Source organism: Pyxicephalus adspersus, chromosome 1 (assembly GCF_032062135.1).
Source record: "Pyxicephalus adspersus chromosome 1, UCB_Pads_2.0, whole genome shotgun sequence".
Lineage (NCBI taxonomy): Eukaryota > Metazoa > Chordata > Amphibia > Anura > Pyxicephalidae > Pyxicephalus > Pyxicephalus adspersus.
In genome coordinates, this window is record NC_092858.1 from 113,306,678 (window position 1) to 113,324,693 (window position 18,016).

At 35.0% G+C, this 18,016-nt stretch overlaps 1 protein-coding gene across 1 annotated transcript in view; it reads right to left on the reverse strand.

Annotated features, from left to right (window-relative positions):
* CELSR2 (cadherin EGF LAG seven-pass G-type receptor 2) overlaps positions 1-18,016 on the reverse strand; it is a gene marked incomplete in the record, with an annotated part of 60,354 nt that overhangs the window by 9,236 nt on the left and 33,102 nt on the right. The window contains 18 exon segments of the mRNA XM_072424231.1: positions 244-356; positions 1,157-1,331; positions 2,353-2,553; positions 2,843-2,972; positions 3,287-3,442; positions 3,550-3,721; positions 5,740-5,883; positions 7,374-7,557; positions 9,460-9,669; positions 11,342-11,436; positions 11,635-11,736; positions 12,533-12,716; positions 13,810-13,930; positions 14,006-14,147; positions 15,017-15,182; positions 15,504-15,617; positions 16,886-17,068; positions 17,805-17,971. Coding sequence (XP_072280332.1) covers positions 244-356; positions 1,157-1,331; positions 2,353-2,553; positions 2,843-2,972; positions 3,287-3,442; positions 3,550-3,721; positions 5,740-5,883; positions 7,374-7,557; positions 9,460-9,669; positions 11,342-11,436; positions 11,635-11,736; positions 12,533-12,716; positions 13,810-13,930; positions 14,006-14,147; positions 15,017-15,182; positions 15,504-15,617; positions 16,886-17,068; positions 17,805-17,971 — 2,759 coding nt within the window.

Below are 18,016 nucleotides of genomic sequence, written 5' to 3' on the forward strand. Positions count from 1 at the left end.
ATCTAATCGCCTTAATTGGCGGATGCGCGACCCCTATTGCCCATTTTGTTATGAAGGCAAGCATCCGGCTTGGCAGTGAGATGCGAATGAACGAGCGCATATGACTCCAGCCCGCGGTAAACCGGCTCGATATAACGGCGCGAAAGTACGCGCGGATTTCATTGATAAATTAGGCCCTGTGTGTTTTACATAATAACTGCAGCATTTTTATTGTGGTTAGATTAGGTTTAGTTTTTTACTTACTGATATGACAAAGCCAGCAGGCCCAGCAAAGCTCCAGATTAAAGTGTCAGACACAGACAGCCAGCAGAAGTCAGGGTTTCCATAACCTTCAGGGTCAAGTCCCACTGCCAGACCTAGGCGAATATGGCATGAAAAGATCATATGCGAAGAAGAGAAGAGCACAGCACAAAACAATATATCAACCATATTTGTAACCTTTAATGTAAAAGCACCTGTTTTGTCATTGGAATAGGTAATGTTTAAAACATTCCTAAATATAACTATTCATGTGATCCACTTATTATTGACGGAAAGCACAACCTGCACTGCAAAACCAGCAATACAGCCTTGTGGTAATCTTAGGTAATCTCCTTTATTTCTCTCCTGCAAGCAGCGTGCTGAACCTCCTTCTCAAAGTCTGACTGCACGCATAGTTATCAGCTAGATGCAAATAACATCATGTCTGCAATTTGCCCATAACAATTAACAAAATGTTAAAAATTCTAGTAAAACACCACTCTAATCAGTGTTTAAAATCTATACCACTATACAACTGTGTGCAGCCCATTGCTAAAAGTCTGTGCATTTCATGCTTGTTTTAAAACAGGTTACAATAGTAACATAGTAGTAGTGCAAAAGCAGATGGCTGTGTAAGTGCAAAATATCTCATTACCATTGTGTCCTAAAAACCTTTAGGACTAGTCTTGACTAAAAGCTTGATAAAACTGAAACTTGGATAGCCCTAAGTAAGCTGTATAAACCTATAACTACCTACTGAATGAGGGCAGATTTCCTTTTCTTTATTGAAAAAAAAATCCTGTATTATCTGCCTCCTGACTATAATTTTGCATAATGAACAGAGCAGCTATTTTTTAACAGTATAATAAAACCATTTGATATCTGTAACAAAAAGATATAAGTTTTATTTACATACCAGTGATAAAGGCTGGTACACCCCAACCCAGAGCATAGTAGAACCTCATTGGACCAGTGTTAACATCACGAACTTCACTTAACCGGCGATATATGTGCAAAACTTCAATAAAAACCCAAGAGAAGCAACAAAGGGAGAGAAAATGGAGGAGGATAGCAATGATAGTGCAAGCAAACTGAAGTAGGTGGATAATATATGACCAAGATGACAAAGTACACAAAGTAAGCATGAAGGCAAGGTATGACAGGAAAAAAACATCAGGGAAAAAAAGAGATAAAAAATGTTTTAATTAGTTTGTTATATATTAAAAGTTATACTATCCTGAAGTACTTGTGCATCATTGAGGAAATTTATTTTAAAAGGGAGGATTGCAAAAAATAGCTACTATTATCTAAAATTAAACAGTTAGGCTATGCTCCCAGAATGCTAAACCTTTTGTGGTTAATATTTGTGCTACCCTTAGTCTGCTTTGTCCAGAAGTCTGTCTGGTGTTCATTTGTGTAACAATGAAATTGTGCATGGGTTACAGCTAGAGCAATAGTTTTTACACATGTAAATATTTTAAAACACAGCATTATTTGAGGAAAATTTAGGCTGGGTCTACACCGACGTTTTTACAAACGCATGTAAATGTTCCTACGTCTATACCGCGTTTTCCCTCAGTTTTCTGCATTTTCCCGCGTTAACATTTCAAGTGCTTATAAACGCGGAAACCCCCATCCCCCCACCACCCCACCATCCATTTCAATCAAAAGAAACATTTACCCGTGTTTTTCAGCGTTACCCCACGCTTTTTTAATTTTTAAACGTTGCAAGCATAGTTATAGATAACGCTCATAAACGTGCCTCAAGGAAACGTCCTGGTGTACATTAACCTATTGGAATGCATGGGAATTTCAAACATGGGCTTTTAAAGCCTTTAGGTTTAACGCTGGGAAAAATGTCCATGTAGACTAAGCCTTAGAAACTGTTATAGGTTAAAGTTAACAAAATAACCAAGCGGTGTGTGAGGTTACAATGTACACCCCGGTATGTACATCCTGGTGGGTACACCCTCTAATTTTAAAGTATGTTTTAAAGTAACCACGTGTCCAGTTGTACAGCAAAAGCTATATGTTAGGTCTGACTTATCAAGACCTTTGTTTGTCTTTCAGAACACACAATTTTAGAGCAATTAGAATGTATGCAATAGTTACCTCCATGTCAGTCTGGTTGATACCCAGCAAGAAGCTAAGCTGAGACAGGAAGAGGGCCAGGAGCAGGTTACGATGGATGCTATGTTGATTAAAACGCAGGCAACGTGGAATACACAGGAAAAGTAAAGTGAGAAGCAAAAAGCCAAGGGTCACCCCTACGCAGGAGTATGTGATGAGGCGTAGAGGAAGCACTTCTCCATTCTGTAAATAATCAATAATTAGATCAATTTCTGTTTAATTTTACCACACAGAGTATTCACATGAAGAACGTATGAGTGGTCATTTAAGGGAAAAGTATTGTGTATTAGTTATGATTAACTAAATTGAAATAAATGAAGGAACAGTAAAATGCAACTATGGTATATCACTGCAAACCTGCAAAGAAGGAAGCAAAGCGCCAGTGTGTAATTCGCAGCCAAGACTGGCCATATGTTCATCTTCATATACAACCATAAAACATTACCCTTATAACACATCTAATTGCACTCACCTCTCTTCGTGACATATCCATTAATACTGCAAAACTGGTCATATGATTGCACTGGCAGCTAATGTGTGTTTCATTGCGAAAAACCAGTTCACAACCCCGAGCTGACCAGCCACCCCCTGGCATTGGTAATCTGAAAAATTATTAAAGATACTTTCAATACATCATATCATAATAATTTTAAGACTAAAAGGTAAAGTACATTTGGAGTAAAGGTACATGTATTGTAAAATTACAATAAGGATGCCCAAAAAGAGCCCAAATCTATGGTCCAAACAAATGATTAAACATCGTTTTTGCAATGCAGTTGTTACGGAATAACGATAAGTGTTTTGTTTCACCTGTCTTTATTTAGACATCTTTATTTAGACAGCCCTAGACTGTTCAGAATAAATGAAATTATTTTGCAATGCCAAGCTTTGCAAATCAAGACAAATAATTACTTACTGGAGAGAGTGATTCCAATGCACACATATAGGCTTTGAACGTTCTTGTGTTTCTCGAAGTCTGAACTGCACAGTGATTGGTTGATCCAGTGCCCCATCTGCTTCATGAATATAAATACTCACCACTGGAGAGTTTATTACAGGGCGTTTAGGCACTCTAATTAAAAACATATTAGATACAAACTTAGCATGTTGATCCAAGGTAAAGGTAAAAAAAATACACAACCTAAAAGCTGTTCTACTGGTTTTATTAGATTCCTGTACCTAAGACTTCTTTTGTCAGGATCCCATCTTTCAGGTAGTAAAGTCCCGAGGCCGTGATATATTATAACAGTTACCACAGTTTCAGAATCTCTTTGTGAACCTTCTTTCCATGTCATCTTGTCTCTCTTTGCTCTGTTTTGATCAGAACGATCAATAAGTAGTCTGTCAGTACCTTGTTTAGAAAAAAAAATTCCAATTAATTTTTAACATTTAAATTATGAGGACTGTATAAAAGAAAAACAACCAACCAAAGTTTTAAAGAAAACAATAAAACTAGGAATGTCCAATTATATCAAAGGATAAATGCAACAAATGTCATTTTTAGCCTCTGGCCTTAATAATTACTAAAATATTGACCCAGAATAAAAAGGGGATTAAAAGTTTTTGACTAGTGCATAATTGTTTGTGGTGCATGTTACATTTTATCTATTGGTGAAAGTCTCCCTGATGCAGACATCCAAAAGCCTGAAGACAGCAGCTGAGTGCCTCCATCATGGATGTGATGTCAGCAGCCCCAGAAGACTCAGAGAGGTCACTAAATTTACATTTTGTAGTGTTCCACATTGCTCATCCCTCCTAAATAAAGAATATGTAGGGAGGTGAAACAGAGGAGTAGAGGGCTTTAACATGCATAGAGCGAAGGGTCTGTGCTGGGGAATTGGGTCTTCCTAGAGTAGTCATTTTCTGAGTCTGTCCTTATAAAAAGTCTGAATTAATAATTCATACTTCTGTTCTCATCGTAGTTATTATTTCCATCAAAGCTGAGCACCAGTTTAGTTTTTTAGAGGATGTACATTAATATAGGTAAACCAACCTGACAATTAATTGAGACACTTGTAGAAAACGATTATTCCTATCACAGTTTTACAGATATAAATATATACAAATACATAAATACAGTAAATAGAGAAATGAGAAAAAAAAGGAGTTTGGTTGTGTAATAAAAAATACTTAACTTATCAGTAGATAAATGTATACTGTATTTTGGTTATCATTATCTCAAATTACCCAACTTTTAATTATATTCCGCTGACAGTGTAATTACACTATATATTACTGTATTCCTATATTTTATTTAATTATATAACTATTATTTACACGGTCTCCATTTCTGCATAGGTTTCTTTATGCAGAATTGCTACTGAATAAGGGCATTTGGTAATATTGACAGTGAGATTTCTGGTTTAAATAGACTTAGGTAATACTTCATTTCTCACTTGCCATGAACTGTTCCATGACTTGCCAAGAACTGTTCCATGACATCTTGAACTACAAACAAAGAATTCAATAGTTTTTTAGTTTTACAAATAGACCATGACTTTGTGTACGTTCTTTTGAACAAGCCATGAAACAGCACCCTTAGAACAATTCACATCTATCATAGAAGAATAACAAAGCGTACTCTTTCCTTAAATAGATAGTTCAAATTTTTTTTAACCGATAGCAACATTAGTTATGTCTAACATAAGGATCACTTATTAAAGCTAAAGCCAAGGCTGTATTTACCATAATGGTAATCATCGGTCAATTCAAAGAGGTAGTACTGTTAAAGGGCGCAGCATCAAACCTGTAAATTTATGTGACAACATTTGTTTATTTGCTTGGTTTCTGCTGTCCAGATTTGTGTAATCTGTATGCATGTGAACTCTGTGTGTTCAGAAAGAGATTGCGAATCTCAACTGTTATATGGGTACCTGTATGTACAGAGTACATGGTTTTTCTCATTTTATAGATACCGGGGCATAGGTTGTACGTACTAAGGGGAGGAGATCTTTTGTTGCATGGGGGAAGCTGTATAAACCAGAATAAGATGTAATTGAAAATGCTGGTGAATGGTGTGTGATGGTGTTCCAATCTCAGTGGTATTATAGATACTAGGAAGTGAGCTGTATGTAAAGTTCAGATCTCTCACTAGAGTAAAATCTACCCTGGTAATTCACAGACGGTTGCTTTGATAAGGATCAAAGTGGAGGGGGGGTTGGTGATAAGTGTTGTACCAAACTGTGAAACATGCCTGTTTTTTTTTTTTAATCTCCTCCTCTGCAAGAGGCTGATACCAAGTCAAATAAGTTTGCAATAAATACACAAAAGTTCAGCATTAAAGTAAGAAAAAATCATAGCTCTTGTATTCAGATATTTTTTCAGCTAAGGTTTCAGTTTTAACCATTTTTGACATGTATCCCTTCTTACCATTGGTATTCTGTGACATGAAATTTGTTACAGGAAGAATCAGTGCTGTCTCCTGGTCACTTGGTTTTTCTCCGCGTAGTGTTTCATATTGCGGCAATGTTACGCCAGCACAGTTTTCCTTATCTAAACGTGTCACTGACACAACTGTAGGAAAAGACACATAGAAAAAAAAATCAATAATTTAAATTTAGATGTTAGATTTTTTTAGACATGTAATGTAACTTTATGCGTTTTATACATGGCCTCTTCCTGCTTTGCAATGCCAAACAACGGATGTGCTGCTTTACTGCTTCTAACATGAATGTAAATCTATGAGTGGTTTGAGTGAATAAAAAAAACCCTGTGTGTGATTTTATCTCATTTTTTGGCGAACAGATGAGCAAATAATATAGCATCTAAATTACCCTTTATCTAGGGTCTAACCTAAAAATCTCAGCATTTAATACGGCAACAAAAATGGAAAAAAAAGTATATAAAATGTCATATGAAAAATTACTTTACCATAAACATTGTCTTAACAACTCAAAATTTGTGCATAGTGAAAACACACAGCACCTAAAACTTTCCAGAACAGACCATTTACCGGCTCATATAGAGTTATTATGAAGTCATATTTACTCATCATCTGCTTACAATCTTTATATTATTTCAAAAGTTTAATTGCCATGACAAATAAGTAATGGTATTGCTAAAAGAGGGGGATGCAGGTATTGTGTTTAGAATACCACATGCCACCTACTTGCCACTGTTTTTGGATCATTGTATCTTAAAAGGGATTTTTTTAAAACTTAGTTTTTGTTGAGTAAGTTGACCAAAGGCTTCCAATGTTAGAAAGAAAAGAAACAATACTATGTAGCACTGCAAATAAGCAAGCAAAGCATGTATATCCAATAAGCAAATATTACTGCTATCATATACTTATGAAAGCAAGGTGTTTTAAAACACATTCATAACATTACTTTAACTGTAAACCTGAACTACAGGCAACCAACAAAGTGCACATCAATTAGCAGTTTTACCAGCCATTGAGTTTGAATTTCTGTTCACAGAGTCCTGGGACTGTCACACAGCACAATCCTGCCTGGCAGGAAAGCGGCCCTGAACTTATTCTGCTGCAGATTTACTTTCAGGTATCCTCCCTGCCCTCACTATCTGACTGAACTTTAAAAGAAGAAAGAAAAAAACAATGAATGAACAGATCAACTGCTGTTACTCTGCTTTATTCTCCCATCCGCATGCTCATTGCTGTGAAACATCCCTGACTGTTTTGTTACTGTCCACCACTGCAAGAGGCTAATACCAAGTCAAATAAGATACTTAAACTTTTTGCATTTTTTAAATATATATTTAGGAATGCAATAATGATTACAGAGCTTATTAAAACAAAGTTCAGCAATATTTGGAAACTGAAATTCAGTTTTTACATTTTCAGAATACAATTACTTTTTCTTTTAAAATATAGGTTCTTTTAAAATATAGGTAATATTAAGGCAAAACCATTAAACCATATCAACCAGTCATCAATAAATTGAATTAATCAATTATAAAAATGCATAGAACACAGAATGAGATGGCAAAGCAAAGACAAGGTATTGGTGAATGAAATAGACACACACACTACTCACTATACTTACCAATGTTTTGTGTATTAATAGTAAATGGGTTTAAATATGTATGTTTCATATTACGAGCCACATTCTTCATGTAGGCTTCATAATCTTTTAACAAAAGAGCTGTACCAGCTTCTGAAGCCTGGATGATGTCCCAGTGTTCTTTGGTATGAAGATCGAGAAGAAAACTCCCAATTTTAACAACATTCTGGTAATAAAAAAACAAAAAAATTTGAAATAATTCATGCTTTAAAAGTATTCATAATTTAAATAATGGGTTGGGGTTTATTAAACCTACTACACATACAGAATAACATAGCGGCACTTATATTATTTATTTTATTATGTTGGTAAAACATGAACAGATAATACTACTAATAAAACCTCTTAATTTCTCAGGAAGACAAAAGTGACACAGATTGCAGAAAAACCTGTTAATAAAACACACTTTGTGTCCTTGATTGCTGTCTTTGTTTTACATTTTTCAATCCTGTTTGGGGAAAAATTTTATGCAGATTATGGAAGGATTGGTCTTCTATGAAAGTGTTCTTATTCTTTTACTTAAAATTCAGTTATAATAAAAGCCCAACACTATAACTACTTTAAAAATATAGCATCTCAAAAATGAAAAGCACCAAGGTAAAGTAGACCTTAAAGTTTACAAGTTTAGTCCTAAACGTGAGAATATACAAGTATAGTCCAATGCTTGAGAATATATAAATCTAGACCCATTATAGACAAAAATTCTAGTCCCATGCTTGAGAACATTTAAGTCTAGACCCAATATAGACAAAAATTCTTTGTCACAAGAGGACTAAAAATCTTTCTGCTTCTCCAGTACATTTTTGGTTTTAATAGTTTTTATTAGAGTTTTTGTAAACAAATTTTTACATAACAAAAGTAGAGATTACAATGTGCATATTAATAGTCATAGCACAATACAAAACATAGAAAATCAAAATATCCAGCGCAACTTCAATAAAAAAATAAAGCAAACAATAATAATACAAGTAAATTAAAAGAAGACAGGAGGGGGTAAAAGTATAAGTCTAGAAAGACATCGTATAAAGCACCAGTCAAAACATAGTCTATACCTAGAGGGTTGTCACATTAACTGCACATTTGGAAGAGAATACTGCTGCCAGGGTTCCCAGATAGCAGAAAATTTTTCTTGTGAGTCATTCAGGACACTGGAAAATGTTTTCATTAAGAAATATGTTATCTACGCGTTTTGAAACTTCAAAGAATGGGATAGCTTGAGTTTTCCAGTGTTTTGCTATGGTTTGTTTTGCTGCAATCAATATATATATACTCATAATTGAAATTGTACATTAGACAGGTTAGAAGGTTTAATTGCAGGAGGGCTACCCATGGGTCCCTACGCACCTGTTTTGAAAAGACAGTACTCAGCAAGCGAAACACTCAGCTCCAGAATCTAATAACAGAAGACAGAACCACCAAATATGGGCGTCTGTACCTCGTTCCTGACAGCCTCGGAAACATTGAGATATCGTGGGAGAAAGATGCTTCATTTTGGACGGTACCATGTACCATTGCATCATAACTTTGAATGCAGATTCAATGGTTAGTACATTTGTCGAGCATTTAGCCATTTTCGCCAAAGTATTGAACCATTCTTCATCTGCTCTAATCACCTAAATCTCTTTCCCACTGTAACTTGTAAGAATGCATCGATGACCAGGTGACTTCTGATAGTTTAGCATACAATAGAGATATCAGTTGCGGGCATAGATGCCTTCCATACCATATATGTTCAAACATAGTCAATTTGACCTGTAAGTCTGTCCCTCTAGTTAGAGAATCGAGCCAATGTTTCAATTGCAAAAAGCAGAAAAGCTCAGTATGCGGGGCTTGATGTGCTGCACGAATCTCCTCCCAACTGGGAAAAGAATGCCCTCATCCAGAGCATTTTTTAAACTTTTATAAAATTGCATCTTTGGTCTATTCAGTACAAGGTTTTTGTACCGCTATAATATCATTTTACACTATTGAACAACAAAATGACTGCTACTTTAATTACTAACAACATTCTAACACTTTTCTGATTTTGTATGCATTTGCAAATATCAGTGGGAGGAAAACTGTTTACCTCTGTGAAATGTACATCCTGGGTTGCAGCAAGATTAAATCCACTTTCCTGGCTCTGTTTCTGCAGAATGGCGTTAAGAAGTTGGTATGATATGAGCACATCACTCCCCAAGAAAAAATCTGCTCCTTGGGCGACATTTAGTAGATCATGTACAGCACTTTGGGCAACTGCTGGACTCAGCAATGACATGTTACTTTTAAGGACATCCAGCTAGAAAAAAAAAAAGAAAACCGGAAGAAATTCACATAAAAACAAGTAAATGTATGGAACATTAAAATACACTTTCCTACAGCACACAAATAATAAGAAAACAGAATGTTGTGTGGGGTCAGAAAAGCAAAAATATTTGGTGAAACCAAATTAATATAAAGAAGATATTAGAATGCATACAATGTAACACTGCACAATTTGGGAACTCAATTTCTGCTCTGGTATTTGCCTCTGTCCTTCTTTATATTAAATGAAATATGTCTTTACTGTTGTTAATCAATAGCAGCCAGTTTCTTCTCAAGTTCTCTTCAGTTTTTAGGGAGGGGTTATTTAGAATCAGATAACCAGACCCTACTAAATCAATAGTACTAAGGTAAGATAGTTGAATTACATAGACAAAAGTCCTAATAATCCAAATATTATTTACAATAAGAACATTCCCCACTATTAAAATTAAAATAATATTTTTATATGTCATAATGATATCCTAAATGGTCACCGTGATCCCAAAACTCCCAACACTATATCTTTCTGCACCACGTTATAATCAACATTATAAAATCCTCATAAAACATAACTCTAAACAGAAACACAAATATCTGTCAGTACTATAACAATGTCTTCAGCACCTGAACATGATGATGTCAAACTGCATTACCACCAAAACATTTTTCTTTAGGCTGGGTTCACACGGACATTTTAATAAACTCATGTAAACGTTCCTGTGTTTTTATGCACTTTTATTGAAGGTTTAAAGCTTGTCTTTTTTTTTTAAATGCTGGAAAATGTCTATGCCGTGTTTCAGTGTTTTTACCGCGTTTACGTTTCAAGTGCTCATAAACACAATAAAACGCAAAAAAAAAACCTGAAACATGAAATGAATAGAAGCGTTTACCTGCGTTTTAAACATTGCAAGCAGCGTTATAGAGAACGCTCATAAATGTGCCTCAAGGAAATGTCCTGGTGTCCTGTCTATTGGAATGCATGGGAATTTCATACATGGGCTTATAAAGCCCCAGGTTAAATGTAGGGGGAAACATCCGTGTAGACTAAGCCATAGCCCTATAACAATCCCAAGCCACCATACAAATATTCTTTATCACTTGAAGAATAATAAATTGTTACAGAAATCTAATAAACATCATTATTTCAGTTACTATGCTTAAATATGCTACATCATTATTTCCTACCTTAAAGAGTACCTAAACTCATAAAGGTAAAAATTCTGTATGTTTGTTTTGTTTTTCTTGCAACACTCCAATAAAAAAAAAAAAAAAAAAGCCCCCAAATTCTTGATCGCCTGAATGGGAGCGCAAAGCCTTCCAGGATACCTATATCCCCGAGCATCCCAGGCATGCGCAAAGAGAGCCCTTTTATCAAAAGAGAAAGAAAATTGCTGATCTCACGCACATGCAGCGAGATCAGTAATTTTTTTTCCCATTTACGTCACCCGATCCCATGTCTGGGTCGGGTGACGTAGGACGAAGTACCCTGAAGAAGAGGAGAAGATGGCCACGGAAAGAGGACACGGGACCCAATGGAAGACACCTCTGGATCAATCAACTGCTCTGTGGAATTGAAGGTACGTGTATTTTTTTTTTTTGTTTTGGGTGACTTCTTAGTTCCTCCTAAAGTTCAAAAAATTCCAAATATTAATGAGATAATGACATACCAGTCCTTTTAGAGGTATGAGTGAGCGGGAGGTGCAGTTTGACAAGTCTGGAGGAAGCCAGCCTCTGTGTTCATCACAGTGACGAATAGCAGTACCTGTATAGAGAAGCAAACCATAATCATATCCATATACAAAATAAAGGATTAAATTGTTAGCCATGCATATAATACCATCTATGCTTAAGAATGAAATTTACCCTTATTTTTGTTTTAATGCTTTCAATTTTTGCACAAATATGTACATTTACTTAAATCTGTAGAGTGTGTAGCATATGCATCATATGAGCTATTTACCTACAGAACCTTTTGGACACGAAACAGCTGTTGGCAATCCAAACCGTGTTCTTGGCCACCATATCTCAGCTTCCACTGCTCTAGGACAGCTGTCATAGTTTACTGTGATAGAAAAGAACAAGAACAACATAATTTATAGTGTAATAATATACTTTTTTTGACAATCAAAAATTCACAAAAAAGGGCCATCATGCAGAACTTTGTACTAAAAATACTGAAAGTCAAACAGACCATTGTAATAATGGTGAAGTACAGTGGGTGCAGTCCTTAAATAACACCCATCACTGGATTCTCAGCTCAGGGCATCCAAACTGCAACACGCAAAAGTTTGGAACCTGACTGCTGAAAGCACTATATGTTAAGATGAGAAAAACATTTGTAGTTGTCAAATGCTCCTTAGTCATTAAAAATAATAAGAAATAAATCAGACTACATACATGAAAAAAATAAGGAGTAGAAAAGTACAAAACAGCTACAAATGACATGTGTAGACTTACTATAGCTGAAAATGTAAAAAAATAATAAAAAAAAAATATGATATATATATAAAACCCACATAAAAACCACATTGGGCCTGATTTAATAAAGTTCTCCAACACTGGAGAAGATGGACTATCATGGGTAAACCTGTGTAAGCCAACATGCCTGAAATGGATTTTAATAAAATTAGTTCCTTATATGTGGCAAATGTTTTTAGTCCTTGACCAAATCAATTTTAGGTTTTCTGGATCACCCAAGTTCATCCATGATAGTCTATCTAGAACTTTAGAAATCAGACCCCCTATCTGTACAAAAAACAAAACAAGATCCAAGTAATATTTTATATCTAAAAGAAATTCTTTTATGGGCTAAATATCAAATTAGAAAAATACAACATAATTATTAGTGGGGGCGGCACCTTCACATCCATTGGCTGTAACTTCTGCAAAAGGATTGTCACATCGGTCACATTGGCGCCCTATAACTCCAGATTTACAGGGGCATTGTCCTGTAATTGGATCACACGTTCGACTGAGGGAACCGGTGGCATAGCAATCACATTGTATACAAGTCTCAGATCCAGGTGGATGGAAATGATTATCCTAAAAGGTAAACAAAAAGATAAATCAGCACATTGATTGACATCCTTCAAAACTCAGTGGTGAACTTAAAAGGACAAGAAACTGTTGAACATGTATCTATCTGTGTATCTGGGAGTGTTGGCTTTGGATTAAACTCAATTATTTGCAGTTGATCTGTTTGTTTTTTTTACTTCCCTTTGAAGCCAACTCTGTTTTTTTTTAATTCTTAAAAAGTTAATTACCCATGTATAATCCTTGTCCTTTTATTCCTAACTTTAACTTTTGCCCCAGGCCAATATGAGAAATATACTACACCAGCAGCATTTCCAGCTTACTCCAAAAACCCATAATTTAAAGAAAATGTATTTTTATGACATGCTACCTGTCTTAATAGAATACGCTTTTTACTACATGCTTTTGTACTTCTTTTTGTTAGAATATTTAAAATACCTTAATATCTTCTCTAACATCTATCTTCTATAGAACCAATTCTTCTGTTCTCAAGATTTCTAGGTCTAATGTTTTAACCTTTACATATTAGGTAAACAGCAGAAGTACATTAGCCCAGTTGTACTGTGCCACTTAAAACACAATAAAAGAAAAAGATATAGTGGCAAATTAACTCAGCTTAAAACTAAACTCTGAGCTCCAAATGTTCCTTTGTTCATCCCACTGTAGTATTTCCCCAAAACCACCTTTAAGATAGATAAAAAAACTAAGAAGTATTTTTTTCATGAGTTCAGGGCAGGTGTGAAGTTATTATACCCTGGGCTTACAGTAAGTGGGTCGAATAATACTGCAAGTCAAGAACTTGCCTTTACATTGACATATTTTTTTCCTTATTAGGCTTTTTTGAAGTGAACTAAAACCAAAAATGTTTTTATGGCTTAGGGTAAAGCGCAAAAATATAGAACTGGTTAGACTTTCGGTGCTATCTGATCCCTAATAGGGAGATTTTACTTTTACTGCATTGTCCCTGTTAACACAACAGCTAAATAGTACCAAACAAATGAATGAAGAACTTTTTCTCAATAGACCCTATACCTGTACATCCATGGTGTCCTACTATTCAATAAACAGAAATATAATAATGTTAAATTGCTCTATTCCCCACCTTGCAATGGCATTCTCCTGTTGTTTTGTTACATTCTGTATCAAATCCCTTGCTTGCATCACAGTTACATGGACCGCAGACAGGATGACCCCACCAACCACGGGAACATGGCTGATCCAGCCTGTAAACACAAAACAGTCATATTTTGTGCTTGCCGAATTTAGCATGTGAAACACACATGTAAATAGTCATTTACCTGTTCTCACAGTGTGGGCCGTAGTATCCTGAAGAACATTCACATATATATCCATTGGGCGCACTTAGTTGCATTACACATGTAGACTGGTGCTTACATGGATTCAGTTCACATGCACTAATACAGCTATTACCATAATATCCTGCAGTAAGGAAGGCAAGCAAAAGAAATGCTTAATTACGTTAAAATTGGAATCACAATAAAAACACCCCTACCTACTCTTCTTAGTCATTTGGCAAGTTATAGGGACCAACACATCTTAAATCAACAGTAAAACTTATAAAAGGAAACAACGTAAAGGTTTTCTATTTGCATTTACAAAGATCATTGTATACCAAAATAAAGGAATGCTGATGTGATGCAATATTTATTTGAAGAGTTATTTTATTTAATTATCTAATTTATCTATAAAAAAAATCCCGTTGTTATAATATGGATTTAGTATGATGTTTGAATTCATAAAAGTTCAATTCTTTGTTGGAATTTCCTGTTGTTATGTGACTCTCAATCCCCCCCCCCAAAAAAAAAATATGTTGTGAAAACCCCCTAAAAACCCATAAAAATGTTTGCAATACAAAATGGAATCACATTTAATATTATTTAATGAATTGGTTGATTCATTGGCGTTTGGTGATTCAAACACCAATTGGTGATTCAATCGGTTGAATCGGTGCTGTATACTCTTACCACACTGCACTAGCCCTCTGCAGTTGGACAGCAAATAAACAACATTAATGGAAATATTTTTGACATTGAGATGCAAGTAGGCTGCAAAGGTTTTATTTTATCACATCTCTATATCAAAAGTTAATATTTCTTGCAATACATTTTCTTATAGTAACGTATTTGTATTCAAATAGTGTTTGTTTTCAGACAAACATAATTCCAAAGCATAAAATGCAATATTCTTTCTAGTATCATTGTTGTGAATTTATGGTTATGTGTATTAATGCTGCCCTACTAAAAGCACGTGTCCCCCCACACACACACACACACATATTAAAACCTTACCTGGGTGACATGCACAAGAGTAGTTGTCCCAGTCATCCCTGCAATAACTGTGAGCAGGACATGGGTTGGAGTCACATGGGTCTGGAAAACTACAGCCTAGCTCTATATTCAAAAGCAATGCACTATCTATAGGTAGTGGGGAGGCATTGGCACCCACACGCACACCCTGCAAAAGAAAATAATTCACAGTTAACAAATAAAAATATTATGGATGTAAATAGATATAATAGGCTCACATTACAATATATATTCCCTATAGGGGACTGCAGACCTAAAGGAACTCTAAAAGACAATTACAGATTAAGGCAAACTATTGTGACATATAGAAAACAGATAATGGGACTATACTATAGGTTCTATTTACAATTTAAATATCTGATACATATATCTGAAATTTGAAGAAGAGTAGATAGGTTGTTACTCTTTTACTGGATGAGAAAACAGACTGCTGGCCAATTTTTTGTTGTATTCAATATACATTGCCCACCTGTAAACAACCTCGAAAACCTTGTAAAATGGTATTGCCATTACTTGCTACAGCACCGATACTAAGATTACTTAGTTTTGTGTCTAGGAGATCCCTGGGAAATTTTCCTTTAACCTTTAAAATAGGGAGACAAGAATATGCATTAGTAAATATTATCTACAGCAAGAAAATATTATGGAACCTTAATCATTTATCTGAATATTCATTGTTGTCATAAACTCTGCATGTGTCAGAATAATCAACACTCCTGCTTCTTCACTGCTGTTTGTGAACAACAAATATTTAAACATTAGATTTTTGTTGTGTGGTTTGGGAGTGATTGTCTTAAAACTGTATGAAAAATTTATCACATAAAATGATTTAAAACACTAGTATTCAAAAGACAGGGGATCAAACAGTCCTGTCAAGAATTCAAAAGTCTGAGTTTAAAGTCATAGTATAGGTATATCCTGCAGTTTGACAAAATTGAATCTTTGGTAAAATATTCACAAACTTTTCTAAAGTAATAAAACATTGCAAAAGCAACATGTTCTAGTACAACACTAGAAATAATCAAGTGCTACAGTAGGCAATCCCTTTCAGTTAGCACATTCAAAGGAATTGAACTGGAATGTCCTACCTCAATATACAGCACAAAAGCAGGTTTAAACACACAACGAAAATGAGTTTGTTCATAACGCTTAATCTAGTAAAAAATTAAAATTTAACAGCATATAAACAACATAAACAACACAGTGAGTGTGAGTGAACCCACAGAAAATGTTTATACTCAAAACATGCTTCTGTTTAATATAAAATTTGTAGTAGGTTTTACCCACATAAGATAAAATTGCAAAGCATTATAACTCATTAAATGAGTTACATGAGAGTTCTGGGATGATTTAGGTAGAAATATTTATAAATCAATCACGGTCATTTAGTCTATATAGTTCTCACAAACAACATGAAGGGTGAATAGACTATTTACTAAAACAAAATGGCATTTCCTTATACACATACAGATCAACACGACTATCACTTTTACTGTGCTGTAGCCATTTTATTCTTGCCATTTAGCATTTGCCACAAAAAATAAAAACAGTGTTCTCTGCTTTTCTCTATAGTGTTCTCTACTTTCAGGCATGTTAAAAGTGTGCAATGTAGGTATATGTCAACCTATCTCTATTAAAATTGGCAATAGATGGTTGAAAAAAAAAAGGCAATGACCACTTTATTCAAGCAAATGTATCTTCCTATTTGGCTTTAGATCAGTGTTTTCTCTATACTCTTAACATATGTCCAAAATGTTGTTGCAAAGCATTTTTATTTCCTTTTTTTATTTTATTTCATGACACATAGTATGGCATAATTCAATGATAAAGAAAATCAACGGAACACAATACCTCCTCTTGCCCATAGTCAATCTGAAAGAGCACAGTATGGTTCTCAGTCAATTTGGGGTCATTCTGGAGCTCTAGACATATGTGATGCCATACCCCGTCATTTAGTTTTACATGAGGTAGATAAAACAAGGCATGGATGCCCGACGGCCCACGAAGGGACAGCAATGGTGAAGCTTCACTCATCTGAAAATTGGAAACATTATTTGCAATATGCCAAACTATACAAAATGTTTGAAAAATTTAATGCTGAAAATTAAATGAATGAACTTTTTCTTAAAAGAATATTAAAACAGACAAAATCAATGTTGACAACTGACAACTACTTATGTTATGCTGTCCATGGGTGTGAGCAGCCTTCCAGCTCAGCTGGGAGAGGATGGAGGATTTCTATATAGTAACTTTTCCACTTCCACTCTTTTGTCCATCATCTGCTGGCTCTTATTGTAAGCCTGATTTTAAATGGAGCCATCATCATACTGAGAGTGGATCACAGTGCCAATCAGAAACTATATGCTTGAGATTGGCTATCGCCCCTTCAGCGCATGCCTGATCTCAGGTGTAGCATGCATTTCCTTAATTACATTCTCTCTAGACAGCATTAGGTTTTTTTCCTAATAAAGTGATTCCTGGGTATTTTTACATGAAAATAATACAGTGTCACATGACATGATCATTATCACTCTCCCTGTATTAGTAAAACCTTGTCATTATATATATATATATATATATATATATATATATATATATATATATATATATGGCTGCTGCTTATGCAGTAGCCTTTGCTTCCCCTGTTGGACAGACTATTGACAAACATTTACAGCTATAGGAATAACTGCATAATCACCTTAACATATTGAAAAATATTCTCTCTATAAACAGTTTGTATAAAATACAAACATAGGTGTGTTCTAGATACCTGCAGTGTGAGAGAAGAATTCTGTTCACCTTCTGCTTGCAGTAAAATGGCATCTGACTGTTGTGTTCGAATCATAAGGCTCAGGTGCCAGGGTAAACTTAGAGGTAGTGAAAGGCTTTTCCACAATATTACACCATCTCCCAGAAAACGAAAGGTGGACTGCATATCTAGAAGACAGAACAATATCAGCATCAAAGCAAAAAACAAAATCA